Raw genomic sequence first — 26,285 nt, forward strand, 5'->3', positions numbered from 1 at the left:
GAGGTCTGAGACCAAGGAGAAGGCCTGTTGTAATGAGGTCCACGCTATCAGGCCGGCCCATAGTGGAGTGTTGCATAGGCCTGTTGAAGATGTGGTTCTCCTGCCCAGACTGCTCTGGGGATGTCCTCCAATATGACCCTGTGCACTTTATTGTGCTCTTGGCATTTAACAAATACTTAACCTTGACTACTGGTGACCTGGGGAGCCGAGACCTGGAGTCCCCTGCTGACTTGCGGATGACACTGATGTTTCTATGCCACCCTGTTCATTCAGCTGACCCTGAGATACCCCGGTGTGAGGAAGTGGGAATCAGGAGCTCTTGGGACATCCAGAGTTTCCTGGGTGGAAGGCCCTTCCTCCTCCCTCAGGGTGCCCATAGGTGCTGGGGATACTCCATGGGATGCCAATCTTCAGAAGCTCTGGTGTTACCTGGCTCTGCCAGTCTTGGGGGCCCAGATGCATCTGCCCCATGGTCTGTGATCCCTCAGCCCTGTCTCTCTATGACTGGGCAATGTTCTGGAGCGCCTCACCAGCTATATGAAACTGGGCTAAGTTGTCGAGGCCTGACTGCCTCAGCCTGCTGTGTCTCCAGAATCCCAGCAAGAGCCATGGCCAGCAATGTCTCCAGCATGCTTCAGACACCCATGACCATGAACTGATGTGCCTCCAGGATGCCAGCGATACCCTCGGCCGTGGCCCACTGTGTCCCTGCTATGGCCTGCTATGTCTCCGTAGCCATATCTCCCATGAAGATAAATCCCTGTCCCAGACTTTGCACTGAGGATGCCACCCTTGCAGTATTGGCCTGGTTCGCACACTGTGCCAGCACCACCTCCTGCAACAGCACTCTGTTGGATTCCCCTAAGCAGCCTTGCAGTCACAGCAGGGTTGCTGACAGCCCATTCTCAACTCTTCAGGTTTGCTAATGTATCTCCACCAGCTTCAGGATGAACAAACCCCAAGGCTCGGCATATGGCTTGGGGACAGTTGGGTCCTTTGCTCCGGCAGACTTCCATATGCCTGAGCCCTCGGATGTGCCCATCTTTACCTGATATGCACCAGTGGCTGTGATGTGCTCACCAGTAAACCTCAGCGCTAACCTAGAAGCCTCAGCATCAACGTGACCCATCATCGTGATAATTTCTGTTTTGGTGGGTTGTGTGGTTGATGCCTGTGCCGATTCACTGGAGCTGTCTTCAGAGGATTTTTCAGGGCCTCCCTCCAAGGTGTCCAGGTAGTTGGTTCCTGAGCACCGAGGAGGCAAGGTGGGGCAACACCAGAAGGGCCTGGTTCATCAGAGTCCGGTACTATAAAAATAGAGCACACATTCAGAGAAGGGAGGGAAAGCAGCTTGCGCAGCATGGCACTTACTTCAAAGAAGATGATGCTCACTTGCATGCTGGACGCGACCTGGTGAGTGAGAGTCAGCAATGTCTGTGGGGGATTGAGGTCAGCGATATCATGGCTGGGAGGACTTATTCAGCAATCTCCCAGAGATTGGCGCATGCAGAGTAGCCCGCGCAGTGCGCTGATATCAGCCTCTTCAGAGGAAATAATGCGATTCACACTAATGCCTTTTGCAGTGCACAGAGTGTGGGAGATTCATTTTAAAAACCCAGCTGAAAAAACCAGCCAGATTTACTCCAGTTTTTACGTGAATTCAACACTTTGAATTTTTTGAGAGAATCACCCGTATTAGGAAGTTTGCTGTTTGGCTTCTTACATGCGTTTAGTAACCTTTTAGGAAAATTAAATAAACCAACAGTGGCTTGAACAGTCTTACGTTCTAACCATATTGGACTTGGTTGGTAGTGCAAAATAAATTTAAGCAAACAGGCCGTCCATCTCCATCAATTTTATTTTTCACTGAATGCAATGATATATTAACTATCTATAAAATGTGCATTGCATTATAAATAAGTGGCAAACTTATTAAAACTAGAAGCTTTACATTGCATTTACTTATGACCTGTTTGTTTAATCTGCTAGTAACATACTATTTTTCTATTTTTCTTAAAAGAAAATAGAACTTCACGTTCAATCCAAACGACAACTTCTCCAATTTATGGTAATTGGAAAAGCCCAAGAGGTATCTGGTATGTATCTTGATGATAAGATGCTTTTATAACTGGATGTTAGACTGAGATTACAGTAAATCAAAAGTCAGAAGGGCAATGTGAATTAGTTGGTAGCAATGGATAAAATGGTTTAGGTATCAACAGTAGTGAAGTCCATGTCTAAAGAACCTTCACAAAGTACAGTTCGATAATTGCAAATTTATGATACCTGTTACAATGCCTCAAAGAATTTAATTTAATTTTCACATTGAAATAAAAGAGACATGATGAAAGTATTGGATGTACAGTTAGTGTGAGTCAGGAAGATTTTCGAATAGGATGAATGTGTTATTTATTCAGTAATCCTGCCAATGTCGACTCTATATTATCCTTTCACTGCAGGAAGCCATTTATGGGGAATTTTTGGACTGATGTTTATTCTCCTCTCCACTTAGCTCAGAGTAAAAATTGGCACTTCGGGCAATAAGGATAATTTCAATCATTTGAGCTTTTATATAAATATTCAAAATGCCTGGACTAAATAAACCCAGTTGAGTCAATTATTTATGTAACCTTTATCATATTTGTAAACTTAGCTCTGCAAAAGTAGGGGGATCGGTACCCTAACAAATTTTGAGTAGAATATTTATGAAAGGATATCAGATGAATCCTTAATCTCCTCTTCTTATCTCTTCATCAAAAAACCATTTGGTCTTCACCACCCTGTCTATGGTGATGAATGATGACTCATCGAATTGCTTTGCCCCCATCAGCGTAACTAATACTAATATTTCCAATTTAGGTATGTACAAGTCTGTATATATCTAAGTATGCACAGTGTGTACAAGTACGTACAGGGTAATTAAAGTCAGACTATAAAGTCATGAACTAACACTTCTTTGCCAGCACATTGTAATCACAATTAGCAACTGTTAAGCCTTAAAAATTAAAATATGCAATCATTTGGGAGGTATAGTTAACTGACAGAATAAATAATGGAGATTACAACAGCAGTTCAGCTAATTGTTGCTGATTATAAATTGACACTGAACTCAGTGTCTCAGAGTAATATAAAGTCAATAAGGTTTCAGCAAAGCCTTTGACAAGGTCCCACATGGGAGACTTGCAAAAAAGGTAAATTCACCTGGGATACAGGGTAATTTGATAAAGTGGATCAAAATTGGCTCAGTTGTAGGAGACAGAGTGATGACAGAAGGTTGTTTAGTGACTGGAAGCCAGCGTCCAGTGGCATACCACAGATACCTGTGTTTCATCCTCTTTTATTTGTTGTTTATATACATGACATAGATGATTATGTTGGGGGGGGGGAGGCGGGGTAGGATTAGTAAGTTAGCAGATGACACAAAGATTGGAAGGGTGGTTAACAGTGAGGCAGAGTGCCTGGGGCTACAAGAAGATCTAAGCGGAATGGTCAAATGGGCAGATGAAATTTAACACTGAAAAGTGTGAGGTGATACACATTGGAAGGAGTAATTTGACAAGGAAGTAGTCAAAGAATGGTAGGACACTAGGAAGTTCTGTTAAACAAATGGACCTTGACATATTTATCCATAAATTTCTGAAGTGGAAGGGCATGTTAGCAGTGTGGTGAAAAAGGCATATGGGACACTTGTTTTTATCAATAGAGGCATAGATTACAAAAGCAGGGAGTTGTATAGAACTTTGATGAGGCCACAGCTAGCGTACATCGTATAGTTTTGGTCATCATACTATAATAAGGATGTGATTGCACTGGAGGGGGTGCAGAGAAGGTTCACCAGGATGCTGCCTGGAATGGAATATTTATGTTATGAAGAGAGGTTGGGTAGCCTTGGGTTGTTTATGCGGGAGCAGAGAAGACTGAGGCACGACCTGATTGAAGTTTCAAGATTATAAGGGACATAGTCAGAGTGGATAAGGAGCAGCTGTTCCCCTTAGTTGAAAGGTCAGTCATGAGGGAACATAGGTTCAAGGTGAGGATATGAGATTTAGGGGGGGATGTAAGGAAAAACATTTTTACCCAGAGGTTAGTGATGGTCTGGAATGCGCTGCTGGAGAGGCTGGTAGAGGTGGGTTGCCTCACATCCTTTAAAACATATCTGAATAAGCACTTGACGCATCATAACATTCAGGTCTATGGGCCAAGTGCTGGCAATAGGAGAGTTCAGTTGTTTCGAATGTGTTGGAGCAGACTTGGTGGACCAAAGGGTCTTTTCTGCACTATATGTTCCTATGAGGTTAGTTCATCAATGAACTCCATTTCTGCAAGTTGAAAGCTTACATAGGAAGTCTATTGGACATCCTAATGGGCAGAAGGATGCAGACCTGATAGGAGACAGCAGCAGCAGCAGTGTATGAAAGAACAGAACAGGAAAAAGATGCAGACCTGATTGGAGACAGCAACAACAGTTGTGAGATCCCAGCAGTGTTCAAATTTCAAAAATTGAGTGAGAAAAAAGAACAAACTCTAGTATAATAGAAAGACCATGAGATGATTAGCTGAGTGTTTTGGCTTTGAATCCTTAGCTCTTTAATTAGGGAGCTAATCCAAGAATCTGAGGAATTTTATAAAAACATTTTCTGTAGAAAATAAGAGTCAAATGAAATACTTATGTGGACAATGTGAGAGGGAATGGGTGACTACCAGAAAGTTAAGAAGAAATAAACAGGTCATGCAGGTGTTCCTTGAGTGTATCTCACTTTCCAACTAGTATTCAGTTCCAATTATTGATGAGAGTGATGATTAATCTGGGGAACACAGCTAGATCCAAGCCAATGGTACCACTATTAGTTTTGACTGTGCAGTGTACATAAAGAAGACTAGAAGACCAATAGTGAAATGAGATTCAATTGTGAGGGGAACAGACAGGCATTTTTGCAGCCGCAGATGTGAATCCAGGATAGTATGTTGCTTCCCTGGTGCCAAGGTCAAAAATACCACTGAACAATTGCAAAGCAATCTGAGGGGGACAGCACAAATGGCCAACAGTTGTGATCTATATTGGTGCCAACAACATAGATAGAAAAAGAGATTTGGGCTGGAATTTTACCGCCTCGTCTGCCACGAGAATCAGAGTAGGCGAAGGGCAGACAATGGGAAGGTTCATCGATCTCAGGTGGGATTTTACAGTATGATCATTGAATCCTGTCTGTGGTCCTGTATTCTAAATTTAGGCAGTTTATTAGAAGATAGCAAGCTGGACCAAAAAAGTAATAACCTCTGGGTTACTTATAGCATTATGTGCAAGTGAGTGTAGAAATAGGAGGATAAAGCAGACTAATGCCTGGCTGAAAGTATGGTGCAGGATGGAGGATTAAGATTTATGGGACATTCGGAACAGGCCTGGGGGAGATGGGACTTGTACAAGCTGGACAGGTTACACCTAAACAAGCCACACAAAATTCATTGCGCAGAAAGTTATTTGTGCTATGGGGGAAGTTTAAAATAACTTGGTAGGAATGTGGGAACCAGGAAGTAATACAGAGATGAATACCAAGGTAAACAGGACACTGGGAGAGAAAGATAATGCCAGAATAGTAGTAGGTGAGTCCAGTACAAGGGGGAAAGTAATTGTCTAAGCTGAAGTCACTGAGCATGTAGGTGAATGCACAAACTGTTGTATATAAGGTTGGTGAGTTCCAGACCCAAGTAGCTGAAAACATGCTGTTATAGTGATAATAAAGACCTGGCTCAAGTAAGAGCAGGACTCGGTATTAAATATTCCTGGATACAAAATGTTCAGGAAAAGTAGGTAAGGAAGATAATTGGGGATGGGTGATAATATTAATTAAAGATGCGATGCTGGAGAGAGAGAATGTCCCACAGGAGACAGTGACAAAATTCAATTGGCTAGAGTTAAGGCGCAAGAAAGGTACAATTATGGGGGCGATTCTCCTAAAAGTGCTGAATTGGTGAGAAAACTGGTTTAAGTCACAACTTCAGACCTGAATCTCCCCTGTCTGTGTGCACTGTCATTAAAAACCCAGCAGGACAGGGCCTATTCACGCTGGAGTTTGACAGTTCTGGAACTCTGCACATGCGCAGTAGCCCCAATCCGTCAGTCTCCCTGTTTGGTAGCCAACTCGATCACTCGACCCCCACAGTGCTGCCCTTCAGCCCTCACCCCCACGGCCCGATCGCAGCCTCCGTGACAATTCCCGGGCTCCCACCCCCTCCCATCCCGGGGCACCCTGATGTCCAACTCCCCCTGAACCCAACAGTGGCAATTCCCCCAACCCCTCAGCCCGGCAGATTCTCCCCCTGCTGATCCCCCCCAATGGTGGAAACCCCCTAACTGGAGGCAGATATCCCCTTGGGAGGCTGGTTTCCGCTTCCTTGGCAGACCATCACACCTCCTCCCAAGCTGCCCTGATTGTTGACCTCCCTCCAGCCCAGGCCGATCCCCATGTAGAGAGGCAGCAGGACCCCTGACTGATCATCTCCTAGGCTCCACCCACAATAGGCCCTGCCCCCTTGGCACTGCCCAATGCCAGATGGGCAGTTCCAAGATGCTCCCTGGGCTATGCCAGGAGGCACAGGCTGTACTGCCAGGGTTCCCATGTCCAGGGGACATTACCACCCCTGCTGCCCAACACCCTGGGGGTCCCTGATTGCTTCCCCTTCACTCTGGCAGGGTCTCCCACTAGTTCCACACATGTGGGGAGCTACTCTAAACCCCACCTGAGTGAAATACTCCTAGAGGTGTAGAAGTTCTGTGCCAGGCCCAACAATCACATTTAAAATAGACTTAAAATACCTTTTAAAAAAGAGTTAAATCAATTACCTCTATTCCTGCTGATTTCCAGGGCAGTCCCAACTGCTTTTGTTCTCCTGCTCTGGGAGACATGCATGCGTCAAGAATGCATGTGCGAATCCTGCAAAATGGCTTGCATGCGCACCTCTTGACCCGAACCACCAGAAAGTTTATAGGTCGCGATGGGAGAATTGCCTTATACATTGCTTGGTGGCATCGACACGCTACCAACTAATGGGAAAGATGTAGAGGAACAACTTTTCAAGGAAATCACAGAGATGTATAAATATTATAGAGACTTATTGACTGGGATAGAAGTCATGTAAAGGACAGAGAGGGGCAAAGCCTCCCTAGAGTGTGTTGAGAAGAATTTTCACATGTTTCCAGTCCAACAAGAAAGAGAACACAGCTAGACCTGATATTTGGAAATGAGTTGGGCCAAGTGGATCAAGTGTCAGTAGGGGAACATTTAAGGGAGAGTGATTGTTGGTTGTAATGTTTAGTTGGCTATGGAAAACATCAAGGAACAATCCAAAGAAATAATAATTAATTGGAGGAAAGCCAACTTCAATGGGATAAAAAAGGATCTGACCCAGAAAAATTGAAATCAAATGTTGGCAAGCAAAACTATGACTGAACAATGGGCAAGTATTGAAGAAGAGAAAGGTTGTGAACACTCGTGCAATATTGCCATAGAGGGGAAGGGAGATCAAACAAATCCAGAGTTCCCTGACTGACAATAGAGAAAGATTAAGATAAGAAATGCGTGTATGACAGCTGTCTATTTTTTATTCAATTGTGAGACGTGGACTGACCAGCATTTATTGCCCATCCTTAGCTGCCCTTGTTCAGAGGGCAATGGACAGCCACATTGCTGTGACTCCGGACTCACATTTGGCCAGGCCAGACAGAATGGCAGATTTCCTTCCTTAAAGGGTATTATTGAACCAAATTTTTTTTTCGACAATCAACATGGTTTCATAGTCATTAGGAGATTCTTACTTCTGGATTTTTTTATTGAATTAAAATTCCACCCTCTGTCGTGGCAGGATTCAAGCCTGGGTCTGCTCATTAGATATGAGTACCACCAGCTAGGCCAATATTTATTGCCTATCACTAATTGCCCCTTGAGAAAGTGGTGATAAATTGCCTTCTTGGACTACTGCAGTCCATGTGTTGTAGGAACACTCACATGTATGAGGAAGTGAGTTATAGGATTTTGACCTAGCGACAGTGAAGAAACAGTGATATAGTTCAAGGATCATGTGTGACTTGGAGGACACTTGCAGGTAATAATTTTCCCAGGTATCTACTACTCTTATACTCCTAGATAATAGGGACTGTGTTTGCAAGATGCTGTCAAAGAAACCTTGGTGAGTTGCTGCAGTGCATTTCATAAATGGTATACATAGCTGCCACTGTGCATCAATGGTGGAGGAAGTGAATATTTGTAGAATGGGTGCCAATCAAGCAGGTTACTTCATCCTGGATGATGCTGAGTTTCTTGAGCGTTGTTGGAGCTGCACTCATTCAGGCAAGTGGAGAGTATACCATCACTTTCTGCAGAATTCCCAGCCTCTGACCTGTGACAGTATTTATATGACTAACCGAGTTTAATTTTGACAAATGGTAACCCCCACGTTGTTGATAATAGGGGATTCAGTGATGGTAATGCCATTGAATGAAAAGGTGAGATGTTTAGGTCCACTCTTGTTGAAGAAGATCATTTCCTGGCACTTGTGTTGTGTAAATGATATTTGCCACTTAACAGCCCAAGACTGATTGTCCAGGTCTTGCTGCATATCTTGGAATCTGATTCAGAGAGTCCCTGCAGTGCAGGAGATGCAAGTCAGCCCATCATATCAACATGGACTGCTTCAGAATCTGAGGTGTCAGAAATGGTGCTGAACATCAGTGAAGATCTCCACTTCTGACTTTATGTTGGAAGCAGGACTATTAATGAAGCAGCTGATGGTTGAGCTGAGGACACTACACTGAGGAACACCTGCAGTGATGCCCTGGGACTGAGCTGATTGACCTCCAACAGCTATCTTCTATATTATTTATCTATGAGGATGTGTCTAGGGCGGTGGATAGAGGAGAGCTGGTGGATGTGGTCTTTCTTGATTTTCAGAAGGTGTTTGACAAGGTACCTCACAAGAGGTTATTGCAGAAGGTAAGGGGGCATGGAGTTGGGGGTAGGGTGTTAGCGTGGATAGAGGATTGGTTGTCAAATAGGAGGCAGAGAGTGGGGGTTAATGGATGCTATTCGGATTGGCGGTTGGTGACTAGTGGAGTGCCCCAGGGGTCGGTGCTGGGCCTCAGCTATTTACCATTTATATAGATGATCTGGAGGAGGGAACCGAGTGTATGGTGTCGAAATTTGCTCATGACACCAAGATTGGTGGAACGGCAAATTGCGCGGAGGGTGTGGAGAGTCTGCAGAAGGATCTAGATAGGCTGGGCGAATGGGCCAGGAACTGGCAAATGGAATTTAATGTTGGCAAGTGCGAGGTGGTCTACTTTGGTAGGAATAATGGTAGGAAGGACTATTACTTACGTGGCGAAAAACTGCAGCAGGCGACGGTGCAGAGGGACCTCAGGGTCCTTGTGCATGAATCGCAAAAACCCAGCCTGCAGGTGCAGCAGGTGGTCAGGAAGGCGAATGGGATGCTGGCCTTCATAGCGAGGGGGATTGAATATAAAAGTAGGGAGGTCTTGCTGCAGCTGTATGGGGCATTGGTGAGGCCGCAGCTGGAGTACTGTGTGCAGTTTTGGTCGCCGCACTTACGCAAGGATATTTTGGCCTTGGAGGGAGTGCAGTGGAGGTTTACTCGGCTGATACCGGAGTTGAGGGGGCTGAGCTATGAGGAGAGGCTGAATAAACTAGGCTTGTACTCGTTAGAGTTTAGAAGAATGAGGGGTGATCTCATTGAGACATATAAGATGATGAATGGGATGGATAGGATAGGGGTGGAGAGACTCTTCCCGCTCAGAAAGGACAGTAGCACTAGGGGGCACAGCCTCAAGATAAAGGGGGGGCGGTTTAGAACGGAGTTGAGGAGGAACTTCCTCACTCAAAGGGTGGTGAATCTCTGGAATTCTCTGCCCGTTGAAGTGGTGGAGGCTGCCTCACTAAATATTTTTAAGACGCGGGTTGATGGGTTTTTGATAAGCGAGGGAATTAAGGGTTATGGAGAGAGGGCGGGAATGTGGAACTGAGCCAGATCAGCCATGATCTTATTGAATGGCAGAGCAGGCTCGAAGGGCTAGATGGCCTACTCCTGCTCCTATTTCTTGTGTTCTTATGTTCTTATGCTAGCTATGACACCGACTATTAATGTCAACAGTTTGAGGGATGAAGAACTTCTGTTACTTGGATAGCTTAAGAAATTAAGACTGTTCACCTTGGAGAAGAGAAGAGTGAGAGGAAATTTGATAGATGTATTCAAAATCATGAAGGATTTGGACAGAGTGGATAGAGGTGTTCCCATTGTTCAAAGGTTCGAGAGCACAAGGGCACAGATTTAAGATGAATGACAAAAGAAGTCAATGACAATGTAAAGAAAAACATTTTTATACAGAGAGTTGTTAGGATTGGGAATGCACTGCCTAAAAGTGTGATAGAGACAGGTTCAAATGAAGCATTCTCAAGGCATTTGGATTATTATCTGAAAAGGAGGAATGGATAAGACTACAATGCGAAGGTGGAAGGAGAGTAGGTGAATTGGTCCTTCAGTGAGCCAGCACAGTAATTGCAGATGGCATATTCTGTGCTGTAAGCATTCTAGAATGCTATGACCCTAACCTAAAAACCAATTAGTTTCGCATATTATTGACATGTTCTTAGGTTTATCAATGATTCTAGGAATTCATATAATCTGTTTCACCTAAATCTGTAATGGTGTTGGAAGCCTCTTCTGCTTGTGAGATTGTGGTGTTAGCTTCCTGAGACACAAAATTTACAACCCTTTCTTTGTGGATGTGATATCTGATACTACCTGCGAACTCTGTTCCTAGCTGATCTAGTTTAAATACTGGTAATTACATTTGGACTGGTTGGTTCAAATCTTTTAGTCTAAGAGAAATTTCTTGCATTTCTGATTGATTCACTAAATGTTTGTATTTGCTTTGTATTGCTACAAATCGCTTGATTGGTAATGTTTCTTTCTCTGTGTCTCTCTGAGACCTGCATCCCCATCTACCTTTTTGAAAGTAAGAGTTTGTTTTCCCAATACTGAATTTTTACTGTCCAGTATGCTGACAGTGGGGGACCAGGAGATTATGATGGAGCTGCATTAAGCACTCATAAGGCCACAGGTGGAGTACTATATGCAGTTCGGGTCACTCCACTATAGGAAGGATGGGATTACACTGGGAAGGGTGTTACGATTCACCAGGATGTTGCCTGGGCCAGAGTATTTCAGCTATGAGTACAGGCTGGTTAGGCTGCTTTCCTTCCAGCAGAGAAGGCTGAGAGGAGACCACACTGAGGTGTACAAACTTGAGGGAAGCAGATAGGAAGAATGCTTTCCCCTCAGTAGAGGGGTCAATAACCAGGGGGCATAGGTTTAAAGTAAGGAGCGTGAGTTTTGGAAAGGATTTGAGAAAAAGTTTTTGCAGCCAAAGGATGGTGGGAATCTAGAACTCTGTCTGAAAGGTGGTAGTGGCAAGAACCCTCAATATTTAAGAAGCATTTAGATGAGCACTTGAAAAGCCTCAGCAAGGCCAAGGATCAAGTGCTGGAAAACAAGATTAGAATAGATTGATATTTGATGGCTGGCACAGACTCAATGGACTGAAGGAACTCTTTCTGTGCTGTAGAACTCTATTGCCGGAATTTTACAGGCACGCCTGCCCCAAGGCTCGCAAAATGGCATTCTCGTTGGTCTCGGGTGGATCTTACGAGCCTCAGGCCGGCGAGACAGTAAAATTCCGACATATGACAGCACAGCATGAGGAATCCAGAGGACTTAGAAGTGCATTAGTCAGTACCATTTTAATGTAGCTCTGTATTTGCACCTGACTTCCAAGTTTCCCAACCAATTGGCATCATGGGCATGATGCTAACTGTCTCAGTCTATTTCAGCTCAACTGTTTAAAGGGATCCAGCAAGGATAAAACTTGAAGGATTGTGTAAGTGTTTAAACAAATTAAGGACATATCAAATTAAGGACAAATTATTGCAATGCAGCACTTCACTAATATCTACCTAGATGATGCTGTGGGCTGTAAGGGCTTACAGAATGATTCTGTTCTATGCCAACAGGTGGAAGAAGTCTGTCACATTGAGCAGGAAGGTAGATTTTGGAATTACTGAGGATTGCAGAAGTTCCCAGTTTTTAACTTTTTGCTTTCACAGGATCGCTCTCTGATTGTTCCCTTCCTTTCCTTGGGTGTGTTGCGAGATGCTGAAAACATGATTCTTGGCAGTAAGATTTTAGTTTGCCCTTTTCCCAGGCCACCCTTTTAATGATGCAACCATGTTCCCACCCAGGAAATACACAACACTGATTTGCATGCATTACCATCTCATTAGCAGGTCTCGCAACATACCATCCACCCCTGTGGTACCTTCCCACCCAGCTGGCATACTGACATGCCAGGGCAAATCTCTACTGCCCTTGAAACACAGAAACCTGTTGTCATGTCCTCCAAGAGGGAGATTGGAGGGGAGCACACATGTCATCACTATGCACCAGGGAGTGCAAGGAGAGTGAGGGTACCGGACAGTGCAGGGGTAGGTGTAACCAAGAAGAGGGTAACTGTCGGAGGTCTGTGATTAATCTCGCAGCGTTCTGTAAGACATTCATGGGAGTCTGGGAGGGTGTCTGTGAGAGTGGGAGGCTCTTGTTCTCTGCCATGCAGCCTAGCCAGCTAGGCTAGATACCCACATGACAATGCTTGCAGTGCCACCTCTGTGTTGGGGAACAGGGAGGGTGTGTTCTCTGGAGAGCCTTGGCCTACTTGTGAGTGGCATAGATGTTGTGGTGCCATCCTGTTCTGCTGTCTGGGCTGGAGGGGCTTCAGTCACTCGAAAGGGTGAATCAGCTGGACTCGACCCTTGCAGGGTCTCCTCCCTGCCTATGAATAAGTGATTGCCCACCTCTCTTTCGTAGCATCCAACATCATTGTCAGGCACCCTCAGTGAATGTTGGAGTTGGCTTTCTTGCTGTCATCCTCTTGGCCGGACTGGAAGCAAGTGCTTTAGATATATTTAAATGCAGCATCCCCTTGAATGAAATGTTCAGGTGACGCCAGGGTGGCTGATTCAAACACATTGTGCCATAGGCACGGCGTTATTCCTGTGAAACTTCAACTGCCTGGCAATTCCAGTTCCGATCACATCAATGGGACCAGCAGGATCACTCCTGTTTTTGCAACAATTGTGATGATTCTGGGGTGATTCTGTGTTTGGGATGGCAGCTATATAATCAGCTGCGAAGACATAAGGTAAAGAGCTCATTGCAGGTTGCATTCCCTGACAGATGGGAGTGGGTACGCCACATGGCAAGGCCACCAGGAATATCCTGGAGCCTGCACTTGCCTTGGGGGGATGGGGAGGGAGCCTGGCTAATTGGTTAGCTTGCTGGAAGAGAGCCCCCCCCCTCCCATTCCCAATCTTCTATACCAATAATCCCCTCCCCCTCTCCTATGAATGGAGATTCCTGGCTGTGATTCTGTCCTGTTCACCTCTCCTCAAGACTTGCACCAAAGCTGCTCCCTGGAAACTGCTGCAGTCACAGAAGGGTGAACACAGCCAGTGACACTGCTGAGACTGAACAGCTACTGCTCACCTAATTGCTCAGCGGCTTTTATAGATGAGCTCTTCACCTTCAAAGGCAAAGGAACCCAAGAATAGGTTGCAGCTTGTCTGTCAGCCACTTATTTCCATCAGGGCTCCTGGAAATGCTCACGGTTGAGCTGCCTTCAACTTTTCACTATTAATTTTAGGCCATAATCTCTGCTTCTACTTCCACAGATCATAGAATTGTAGAATCCAACACATTCCAGACACCTACCACTCTCTATGTAAGAATAAAACTTGCCCCCTCATATCTCCTTTGAACAAGGTCATTCAGCCCATCGAGACTGCACCAACAACAATCCCATCCAGGCCCTATCCCCATAACCCCACACAATTATCCTGCTAATTCCCCTGACACTAGGGACAATTCATCATGGCCAGTCAACTTAACGCTGAATGGGATCCGGGTCGCTTGTGCTGTGAGACAGCAGTGCCAACCATTGTGCTACCATGTCGTCCATGTGCTGCCAAACCTGCTGAGTATTTCCAGCATTTCCTGTTTTTATTTCATGTTTCCAGTATTTTGCTTTTTGCCTATGATTAGCCTTTTTGAAAATGGTGAGAAAAGTGAGTAAAATCAACAGTGAGAGGACTTCTCTAATGTAAACAACAATAATCAGCATTTACCTTGGATTATCAAGTTCACCTTGTCATTAGGACTGGAACAAATATAATCACCATTACCACATTTCCAAACCATTGGAGTCCCATGTTTTGATGTGAGCCGTAAGTTAGAGTTATTTTAAATAAATCAAATGACCAATTAAATTAAATCCTAAACAAACTGAGGGACAAATTACAGGGCAGCCACTTAAAGGGATACTGCTTGAAACAAAATGCGAATCACAAATGAAACTTAAAATATTAAACCAAATCACAGTAATTATTTATGGTCCATAGTTTAGTGTGGAGAGTGATTTGCACCCTGATCTACACGTTGGAGCATTTTTTTCTCAAAAGGCTCTTTTAAAATACTCAGAGCAGAGTTTAAAATGGATTTAAACTTGTGGCTGTTCTCTCTGTTTCAGCCTAAATCTGTTCCTTAGATTTGAATTATCATCTTTTGTTTGTTACTGTACCGTGGTGTTATTAGCTTAGCGGTTCCTGTGAAAGGTTGTGCTTTGAATGTGAAACATGTCTGAAGCAGACATTCCCTCTTTTCATGTTTAACATAGCAGATGTATCCCTTGGTTTGTACCTTGAGGGGCCTTTTAGCTTTGCCAACATAATGTGCCACTTTGAAAAGAGCTGATGTAAATACTGCTTTGTTCTCCTGTGGAACGGGTCCTTTGAGTAGCTAAGAACATTCTGAAATCTGAAGCCACAGGAAAAACAACAAATTCCAGTGTTAAGCTTGTTAAGATGTTTGCTTAGTCTGTTGGGAATTCTTTGAATCTATGGCAGGACTGAATGTGCTATGTGCATTGTTCCTTTGAATGTTCAGAAAGGGCTCTGCTCCAGCGCCTTTATACTACCTTGATAAGTATCATAAATTAGTCTCATGCTAGTTCTTATATGCTGTGATTTCTCTTTGGTTGCTTTTGTCCTGCTGTCTGTTTTGTTTCAATTTCAGGAGACTGGCATCTGTGAAGCAGCTTCCTACAGTTAGATGTCAAAATCCAACTTCTTTGTCCCAGCAACAGGAATACAAGCTGATGAAAAATATGTTTGGGTTTTCTAGCCACCAAGTTAGCAGAGCCAGGTTTAGTGGTGTGAATGTGGGCAACCAGGTCATGGACCCTGATCTTCTAGAATTGATCTGAATGAGCCGGCAGAGTTCTTACTAGTTTGTCACAGATGGATAAAGTTTTGTTTCTGAAGTGATCAATCAATAGGTTTTTCTTCACGCTGGGTGGGATTTTATGGCCTCGCTCAGGTGAGACCGGAAATTCCTGCCTGCGGTCAACAGAGATTTGCATTGTCAGACCATCGCTCGCTTTGATTTTGGGCGGGTGAGTTCCGGTCATCATTTTTAGGGAAACAGTGGCATAATGGCCACTGTAATTGGATCCCAGGATAATGCTGTCTGAATTACTAATATAGTAATAATACCATTATGCCACTGTTTCCCTAGAAATGATGGCCGGAAATCTACCACCTCACCCACCCAGAATCAAAGCGAGCGATTGTCCGACAGTGGAAATTTCCGTTGACCTTAGGCAGGAATTTCCGGTCTCCCCTGAGCGAGGCCATAAAATCCCACCCAGCGTGAAGAAAAACCCATTGATGGATCACTTCAGAAACCAAACTTTATCCAGGTTTGAATCCCACCATGCCACATGATGAAATGACCATAAAACTATCATCAATTATTGTAAAAACCCATCTGGTTCACTAACATCCTTTAGGAAAGGAAATCTGCCAGTCCTTACATAGACTGGCCTACACATGACTCCAGACCACATGTTATGATCCAGATCAGAAACTCCAAGGTGTTTTATGAAGATAGCATAGACATTTTAGCACATGTTTCACTCCAGGTGTGATTCAAGTGACCCCTATGAAGCTTTTATGAAACAAAGTTTATGTAAGAACACAGACAAAATATTTTAAGAAAAAATAGCACAACTTCTACCAATTACAAAAAACAACGATGATATTGTATAAACCTTAACAGCCAACTATAATGTTTCAAGTCAAACAACATCCAACAAACATACACCCCTTTCTAGTCTTGGCACAGAAAGCAAATATGTTCATGTAATGCTGTATTTTGTAGCTTTTTATCAGCTGCTATGAGTTGACCCTTTGGAATGCTGGATTAAATCTGAGGTCCCCAGTCCTGGAACTTTCAACAGCCCTCGAGAGAGAGAGAGAGAGAGAGAGAGGGAACGAGAGAGAGAAAGACTGTTTGCCTCTAGCTAGCAACCCACAGACAGCAGGATTTCCAACTTCGGGGAGAAAAACAAGAAACAATACATTCTGTCTCAAGTCCAAGTCTCAGCTTCTGAGAAAAATGAAACTAAAGCCTTGGATTTTTCCACAGGAAAAAAACTGTCGCAAGGTAGCACCTGAATTGTCAATTATTCTCCACCAACAATTCAAAAGGATCATTAAAAAAACCCCAGGATACTGCGTTAGTCCAGATTAAAAATAAACATTGTTTCAATTATTCTGCTTCAGTAACAATAAAAGATACCAGTTACAAACAACACAACATCAAAGTAAAAAGCTCAGGCCTGCTGAGGACATGATTAAAATACATTTCTTAAAGGCATAGTATTGTCACACACAACAATATGGTTGACTCTTAAATGGGCAACAAATGCTGACTCAGCCAGCAATGCCATATCCCATGAACAAATAAAAAAAATTCTTGTTGGATTGCAGACTAACTGACAGAGACTGTTAGTTATCAGTTTCTTGTGTTGCAGAAAGTAACTAAAAGAACCCCCTTTTTTAACTTAATGATTCCTATGTTCCCATGTTCCCATTTTTGCTGCCTCACTTCCTGTTTGCCTTCTATTTCAAACCTGTTTCTACTGCCTACCTTCTCACCTTACTACTTTCTAATCTTCATTCTTTTTTGTGCATCATGATGCTGCATGCTGTAATTCAAATTCCTTTTGCCACATTGGCTGCCATTTCCCTTCTATAATAGTCCTAATGTGCTTATCCCGAACACATTTCTTTGAATTTTTGGATATCTGTTGCACCACACAGAGCTTGCAGGATCGGTTTGGGAGTCTTCATCAGAGGGCTTTCAGATTTGAACTACCAACTTTCATTTTGTTGTTCACAGGAAGTTGCAGATGGCCTGTGGAGGTGATGGTGGGAGAGAGTGAGTGGATGGTCAGGAGACTACCTGCTGGCACCAATGGATGGCTGTGGTGTCAAGGTGAATCTAGGGTTGGGGGGGGTGCGAAGTGGAGTGAGGTATTGCAAAAATCTCAAGACTAAAGAGGGAGGACCATCCATTGCAGCAGAGGGTCTCAGGCATTCCTTGTTGGGCCCAGCAAAACATATTTGCTGCTACTGGCCACATAAAGCATGAAAAATGTTTTCAGGAGCAAATGAATTGAGGCAGGGGCAAATTCACATAATATTATAAATGTATAAAAAGGCAGGCTTAGGAATGGTGCAGGCGTGTGATCAGAAGTTCGGCTTGGAGATGAAAATTGCACTAAAGTTTCAAACTATCTGGTTTAGTTTTAGATGGCTGCCAGGGAGAGGGATGCAGTCAGCAGCTGGTGAGTGGAGTTTGTTGCAGGAACTAAAAAAATGGCTTCAGTCTTCCCAATATGTATTGGAGGAAATTTGTGCTCATCCAGTACCAGATATTGAGTAAGCAGTCAGATAATTAAGTAAAAGCAAAGGAATTGAGAGACATCCTTTCCAGTTTTGTTAGTAAACCAGTTTCTCCATGTCGAGAAGGGCCTCCTGAAAAGGAACAGAGAAGTGAAAGGTCTTCGCAAAACAGCAGGGTTCATCATGGCGGTTAAAATATTAGAAAAAGAAGAAAAAAAGGGGGCAGCACAATGGTTAGCACTGCTGCCTCACAAGGCAAGGCCATGAAGAGGTTTGAAAACCAGGATAAAAATTCTAAAATCAAGACTCTGCTCGACTGGGAACCAATTTAAATGAATCAGCATAAGAGTGACACGTGAACAGGGCTTGGTGTGAATTAGGAAAGGGGCAATAGGTTATGGATGACCTCAAGTTTAGGTAAGTTGGAATGTGGGAGATGAACCAGAAGGATTGACAACACCTAGCTCGACCCCACCACCATTTCAATCATAGAATCGTAGAATCCCTATAGTGCAGAGACCCGAGTTCAATTCCCAGCTTTGGTGATGGTCTGTGTGGAATCTGCATGTTCTCCCCATATCTGCATGGGTTTTCTCCATTGGTCCTACCTGCCTCTTGGCTCCACAGAAATCCAGGCTACTGACTTAAAAGAACAAAAGCATTAGCCAGTGTGCGTTCTTTGTATCTGATCCACCATGTTGCGCCTCTGTCAAAGTTAAATTTTAATCAATTAGTTTGAAATTTAAATTATTATAAATTACTTCAGAAATTTGATTTCATTTAGGTGCAAATTGAAACATCCCAGTATATTACAGGAAAGTTCACACTGCAAAATTAACTGTTTACATGGAAGAAATCAAATATCCATACTGTACAATTTTACCTTGACTTTCTCAGTTCATTAATAAAATTGGCTGATTGGTTAGAACAAAATAATAATTAACTCATGCACAAATTTACATTCTCCATGGAGATGAAGATTGGGAGGAGCCTCTAACAGATAATAGATCAGTAACGTTAGCTTTAGGCCTGAAAGGCAAGTTGAAAATTAATCCTTACCATCACAGAATCAGCTCAGATATTGGCATGATCTATTGACTGAGAATTTCAGCAACATTATGTACTCTGTTACAGATGAGAGAGAGAGAGAGAGAGGAACTGAACTTATTTATCCTCTCCCTGCCTATCTGCATGCAGAAGTGTTTCTTCATTATTTTCAAAGTAGGCTGTGAAAATCCCTCAATCTGTGTGACTCAAATTAATAATCACTAGCAGCAAACTCACATTATGATTAACTCAATAAGGAGGGCTAGGAATGAGGAGGATTTACAACTATTGGTAACAACAAATGAAGAACCAGAGACATGAATATTAGTCCATGTGATTTCCAAATTCCGAGAAGTCAAAATCCAGAGGGCATTTCCGTCCAGGCGAAGTTCATTCAAGGTGAGTTTCTGATTGGAGACAACAACACAAGACTCCTGGAAATGAATGAAGATGCAGCACAATGAAGTTTACATGCTTAGATGTCTAGGCGATGATCAGATGCTTTTAAAATAAAGCAATCTTCGAGGAGTTAAGAGAAGGTTGCTGGCCATTTGCTTTCCCAGAAACTGCTGGCCTTCTTTCTGGTTGGTGTTAAAACTACTGTCAGACAGTTTCTCAGTTCTCAAAGACATGTAGAAATTTCAAGATGGTCACTCAAGTCAAGTGGTCTTATTTTTCCATAATGATGTCAAAAGGGATCTTATCAATTGCCTGGGACTGGCTTTAGTTTCAGGACTGATAATGTCCCAGCCATTAGCTTTTGAAAGAGTCACCATCCATAATGGGTTTCTTGTGTCAAGAAGTCTTGGCAGACCCTTACACCCCACTAGAGGGGTAAAGATGCAAAAACAACCATTGTTTCCTCTATGGTACCCGTTTGAAATGGACTTGGAAGGTTCTAGGTATGAGATAAGTCTGTTAACAACTCTGTAGGAATAATGAGTTTCCATCTGAGAGTCCCCTGGTTTCATGATGATGATATTCTTACAATTGGCTGTGAGATTCCATGATGATGAGAGGAGGATTATTTTATTATTGTATCTCCTATTGATAGCTTCCAGAATAGAGGACCAATACTGTGGTCAAGTGACTTGTAGCAGCCATTTATTCAGTTAAACAGAAAGATTACTTTAAAAACAACAAAAAGCAATAAAGGTTTGATATAGACAGTTTTCGATTTATTTTCATGTCTTGTTGGCATAGTAGTCCTTTTCGCTTTCTGGAAAACAATTAATTCTATTTCAGTTTGCAAAAGCAAACAAAGAGGTAAAGCAGTACACATTTATTCTCTCATTCACACTTGTAAATCAAACACTTAACAGCTAGCAGAGGCAGTGTCAATTTCCTACTTCATTTCTGATATTTAAATTCAGGATAGAGCATCAGCAATGGCATTGTCTTTCCTGTGAGATAGGTTATGTTTATGTGACTTGGCTACATTCAGAGCTTGTCTTGGCTGAGGAAAGATTATTCAGGTATTAGAGTTTTAATTGTTAGTTTCCTTTGAAGTCAGACATAAACAAAGAAATTGGTTTCAGAACTCCATGCTTCTTGAAATCTCGATCTTGTCTTGTGTAAAGGGTCTTGGGTTTTTCCATGGCAGTTAGCAGCCAGGTTATTAATACCAGTCAAGCTGTTTTGGCTACCTGTAGGGATAGTGCTTCTCACTATGTAAGTGCAAATTCTTTTGACTGTAAGGCTAAGCTGGTTTGTTCACACTCAACTCTTCTGGGTCTATCTTTATAACCTGTGAAGATATCTGCTTGAACCCAGGTACTTTTTCCAATTTCCAAGACTGGGGCCCATTAGGGACCAAGGGAGAAATCTGTGGGTGGAGGCAGAGGACGTTGGTGGGGTGTTAAACAAATGTTTCACATCTGTCTTCATCCATGAGAATGAGGAGGTAGTTATAGAACTTGGTAAGGGAGACTATGAGGCTCTACAGAAAATTATCATAGGGAGTGACAAGGTATTGGAGGTATTGGTGGGCTTAAAAGTGGACAAATCTCCACCCACAGATTTCCCTCTTGGTCCCTACTGGGCTCTACAGACCATGTCTGTGGTTGAGAAACTACTGGAGAAAATTCTGAAGGAGAGAATCTATGATCATTTGGGCAGGCAAGGTTTGATCAGGGATAATCACCATGGTGTCATCAGAGGTATGTCATATCTAACAGATTTGACTGAATTTTTTGAGCATGTAAACAAATGTGTTGATGAGGGTAGTGTGGTTGATTTAGATTACATGGATTTCAGCAAAGTCTTTGAAAAAGTCCCACATGGGAGACTTATTACAAAAGGCACATGGGTACAGAGTGATCTGACAAGGTGGATTCATAATTGGCTTAGCAGTAGGAGACAAAGGGTGGTGACAGACGACTGCTTTAGTGACTGAAGGCCAGTGACCAGCAGCATACCACAGGGACCTGCTGGCCCACTATTATTCATCATTTATATAAATGACATAGATGACTATGTCGGGGGGGGGGTCGGATCAGAAAGTTTGCCAATGACACAAAGATTGGCTGGGTGGTTAACAGTGAGGTTGAGTGCTTTGGGTTATGGAAAGATATCGACAAGATAGTCAAATGGGTGGATAAGTGGCAGATGGAATTTAGCCCTAAAAATTCTGAGGTGATGCACTTTGGAAGAAGTAATTTGACAAGGAAGTACACTATGAAAGGTCTGACACTGGGAAGTTACAAAGAACAAAGGGACCTTAGCATGTTTGTCCATAGGTCTCTGAAGGCGGAAAGGCAGGTACATAGGGTGGTGAAAAAGGCATATGGCATGTGCGCCTTTATCAATTGGGGTATAGATTACAAAAGCAGAGAGGTCATGATGGAGTTGTATAGAACTTTGGTGAGACCACAGCTGGAGTACTGTGTGCAGTTCTGGTCGCCAAATTATAGGAAAACGTGCATCACTTGAGGGGGGGTGCAGAGGAATTTTACCAGGATACTGCCTGGGATGGAACATTTAAGTTACGAAGAGAACTTGGATAGGCTTGGATTGTTTTTGCTGGAGCAGAGAAAACTGAGGGGCAACATATTTGAGGTGTTCAATGTTATGAGTGGTGTGAACAGGGTGGATAGGGAGCAGCTGTTCCCTTTTAATTGAAGGGTCAGTTACAAGGGGACACAAGTTAAAAGTGAAGGATGGGAAGTCTAGGGAGGATTTGAGGGAAACCTTTTTTACTCAGAGGATGGTGACGGTCTGGAATGCGCTGCTTGGAATGTAGGGTGCCTCAAATCCTATAAAAAGTAGCTGGATGAGTACTTGGCATGCCATAACATTCAAGGCTAAGGGGCAAGTGCTGGCAAATGGAATTAGGTGGGCAGGTCAGGGTATTTCATGCATCGATGTGGACTCAATGGGCTGAAGGGGCTCCTCTGCATTATAGTATACTGTGATTGCCAGGGTAGTGGTGGGCTGTAATTTGATTTTTCTTCCCCCTGTAAGTATTCTAGTTTTGTGTGTGGCTTGGGCATGAGAACAACAGGAAGTGGTGGACGTCTGGTACAGGAGTGGTGAAGGGGGTAATGCAGGGAGGGTGGAGAGCTCTGGCGGTGCAGCCTGGTCTGACTGTACTGGTGCTTTTGAATGCAGTGTGCATTAGGCCTCCTCACTGTTCTATACATTTAGGTGAGTGAATATGGATTGCATTTTCACTGGAATCTCTGTGTTTATTTATTGGATAATAAGGGGGTTCAATGTGGGCCTCATGCCGCTTGACATAACCACTGATACAGCTGCTTCAAAACAGGTCAGCTACACATGCTGATAATGACAGAACTAGATAGAACTGGTCCTCAGAATCATTTGTGATAAAATTGCTCTGAAGAGGTTAAGAGGTTCATCTGAAATTCTGTTAATCAAACCTTTTAATAACCACGTTGACCCATTTATGATAAAAGAAGCTGTGTGTGGTTTCACTGCACCAGTGTTTTAGTTTGTGTTTTATTTGTGAAGTGCAAAACCAGGCAGAGAACGAAGTAGCACTGAGTGTTTAGTGAATAGCAAACATTACTGAATTTGGCGGACAAAAAAAAATAAATGTTATAACTTCATATTTTCACAGAAAGGAAGAGTGAAGAAGATCCTTGATAATGTTTCCATGATGCCACCTGCCAAAATATCACAAATGACAAAGCCATAGATTGACAGGAAGTTCTGCAGAGTCTTGTTACTGCCTGATGAAACATTCTGAATAGGCTTTCTCAGAAATCATGCTTGTAATCTTCCTTAGCTGTCATTTACTTCATTGCTGAATCTAAATTGAGGAACATAGTGAAAACCACTGAAATCTTAGTCATTTCAAAATGATAATTAAACATAACTTGATTTTGTGACTGAATAAGCTGATTGACTCTCAGTATCTGTATTTTGCCCAATTCAGACCATTTCATTTTTAATATAGCACTTCTTGTGACACGTCATCGATATCACACTACCACAATGTGCAACAATTAGCTCGTCATGTTGATTGCTGGAACCAGAGTGTAACAGTTTTATTTCCTGAGTTCTGAATGAATCTTGTAGTCTTGTAGCGGCTGTTTATTTGCATCGTTCCTTCTGAAAACCATTCTGGCAGGATAAGGTGGGGGTGATGGGTAAATGCCTTCCACTTGTTACCTTATTTTTTCTCAGATGATATTAAGGTGTAGGGTAAAGTGAGCTGAATGATCTCCTTCTGTGCTATATCCAGATTCTGCCAACTAATTTTAAGGCTGGAGATGAAATTGGAATTCGGGAGGGGGTTGATGCAGGTGGCAAACCGCCAAGTCCCTAAGAATCATAGAATCTCTACAGTGCAGAAGGAGGTCACTCGGCCTATCGAGTATCCACCGTCTCTCTGACAGAGCATCTTACCAGGGCTACCACCAGCCCTATCCTCACAACCCCACACACTTACAATGGCTAATCCATCTATTATATACATCTTGAGACACTAAGGTGCAATTTACCATCATCAATTCCCCTAACTAGCACATCTTTGGAATGTGGGAGGAAACCAGAGCACCCAGAGGAAACCTTTGTAGACACAGGGAGAGTGTGCAAACTCCACACAGGCAGTAACCCAAGACCAGAGTTGAACATAAGCCCCTGGTACTGTGAGGCAGCAGTGCTAACCACTGTGCTACCAACTAAGAAATGAGGACCTGAAATTTTAACTCCCAAACCTTGTTTATATGCCCCAACACTGACACTCCCACCCAAAGCTGGTGGAAATGATGACACTGCTGACAGGTGGGAATTAAAATTCATGGGGTAGTCAGGGAAACTGAACAACAATGTAATTGTGACAGTGACAGAAATCAGGGGGTGCAAGCCAAAGATCTGAATCTAAATTGTGCCAAGCATTAATGAGAATGTTTTCATGTGTAACATATAAGAATTCATGTATGTTCATTTCAATGACTAGAATAAACTGTAGGACTTCAACTCACCAGCCCATTTGTGTTTTGAATATTACAAAATCATTCCTCTCTTGGACTTAATCCACTTTATGAGTTAAAATTGCTCTGTGATACTTTTACCCAATAATTAAATATGTTTAATAAAATTGTGCACTATTTAAAAACATTAATTTTTCTATTTATTTTATGCGGGTTATCAAATGCACCAAAATGGTTCATAGGCAAATTTACAGTGGCATCTTTATCACATTCAATGCAAAAACAGCTCCAACCCTTTGTGTTCCCTCAAGTAGGTTCTGTAATTTTTATTTCCTCATTACCTTTTCTTCATTTTTCCTCATTTTTTCCTCATTACCTTATTATCTTTTCCCAGAGGTAGGGGAGTCTAAAACTAGAGGACATAGCTTTAAGGTGAGGGGGGGTGAGATACAAAAGAAGGGCAATTTTTTCACACAGGATGGTGAGTATCTGGAACAAGCTGCCAGAGGTAGTAATGGAGGTGGGTACAATATTGTTGTTTAAAAAGCATTTAGACAGTTGCATGGGTACGATGGGTACAGAGGGATATTGGCCAAATGCAGGCAATTGGGATTACCTAAAGGGTTTTAAAAAAGAAAAAGTAGCATGGACAAGTTGGGCCGGAGGGCCTGTTTCCATGCTGTAAACCTCTATGATTCTATGACCCCCCAAATTCAGGTAATCCATCATAAAGCGTGCAATAGTCTCAGGATCTTGTTCTGCAAGTGTAACCATAGCGAAGGAGAAGCCCAATGCCAAAAGTCCCAAATCTCATTCCAGATTGTGGTAAGAGGTCATTTGTTTGGAGAGGCAAATGCATTGTACCTACAACAGTATTTCATTAACATCTGCCATGGGCTATGGGGTGGATGTACGAGTGATGCTTCTTTAGTTAAGCAATTAGTCCCTTCGAGGAATTACCTACCCCTTGTAATGGTTTGGGGCCTTCAAAAAGTCATGAAGGAAACTCGCATGGCCTCTCAGCTGGTATAACTTCGGCTGAAGCCTTTGGTGGACATAGAATCATAGAATCCTTAGAGTGCAGAAGGAGACAATTCGGTCCATCGAACCTGCACCAATCCAGCCAAGTCCTATCCCCAGGATCTCACATATTTACTCTGCTAGTCTCCCTGACACTAAAGAGCAACTTAGCATGGCCAATCAAACTAACCTGCACATCTTTGGAGTGTGGGGGAAAACTGGAGCGCCTGGAGGAAACTCATGCAGTCATGGGGAGAACATGCAAACTTCACACAGATAGTCACCCGAGGCCGGTATTGAACCCGGGCCCCTGGAGCTGTGAGGCAGCAATGCTAACCATTGACTCATCATGCCCCCTGTACCACATCAGGGACCTGGATTCGGTTCACAGATTGGGTCACTGCCTGTGCAGAGTCTGCATGTTTTCCCTGTGTCTGCGTGGGTTTCCTCCAGGTGTTCCGGTTTCCTCCCATAGTCTGAAAGAGGTGGTGTTTAGGTACATTGCCATGCTAAATTCTCCCTCATTGTACCCAAACAGGCGATGGAGTGTGGCGACTAAGGCATTTTTTCAATAACATGATTGCAGTGTTGATGTAAACCTACTTGTGACACTAATAAATAAACATTAAAAAAAACTATAACTTAAAAAAAATTTTAAACTTTAAAACATAATCAGTGAAATTTCTTTAGTGCAAAAATTCCCCCAGACCTGCCTTGGTGTTGAGCAGAAGATCATTATAGGGATCTGTGAAAAGCACAGGATCTCAGTACAACCCAGTTTCTCCCCAAAACACTTAGGACATACCTAAGGTGAAAATCCTTTTCATAACCTTTTGTCCATTAAACTTATACAGGGGTCAAGAGGAGATGGAATAATGTCTCATGGGAGTGTGTCATCTGGTTTTGCCCTTTTGCCCCGCACTTGATGGGCACTGAAATTTCTGGTAGCGTT

General features: G+C 43.1%; 1 protein-coding gene across 1 annotated transcript in view; it reads left to right on the forward strand.

The window, feature by feature from the left end:
- The window catches only part of LOC145352975 (uncharacterized), a 64,401-nt gene extending 39,987 nt beyond the window's left edge, over positions 1-24,414 (forward strand). Inside the window, exons 5-6 of the mRNA XM_080203282.1 lie at positions 2,021-2,096; positions 22,996-24,414. Of these exons, the coding sequence (XP_080059408.1) occupies positions 2,021-2,096; position 22,996 (77 nt within the window). The 3' untranslated portion in view covers positions 22,997-24,414. The remainder of the gene's footprint in view (positions 1-2,020; positions 2,097-22,995) is intronic.
- Positions 24,415-26,285: the final 1,871 nt, after the last annotated feature.

This window comes from Carcharhinus amblyrhynchos, chromosome 15 (genome assembly GCF_965287045.1).
Source record: "Carcharhinus amblyrhynchos chromosome 15, sCarAmb.v2.hapA, whole genome shotgun sequence".
In the NCBI taxonomy this organism is placed as follows: domain Eukaryota; kingdom Metazoa; phylum Chordata; class Chondrichthyes; order Carcharhiniformes; family Carcharhinidae; genus Carcharhinus; species Carcharhinus amblyrhynchos.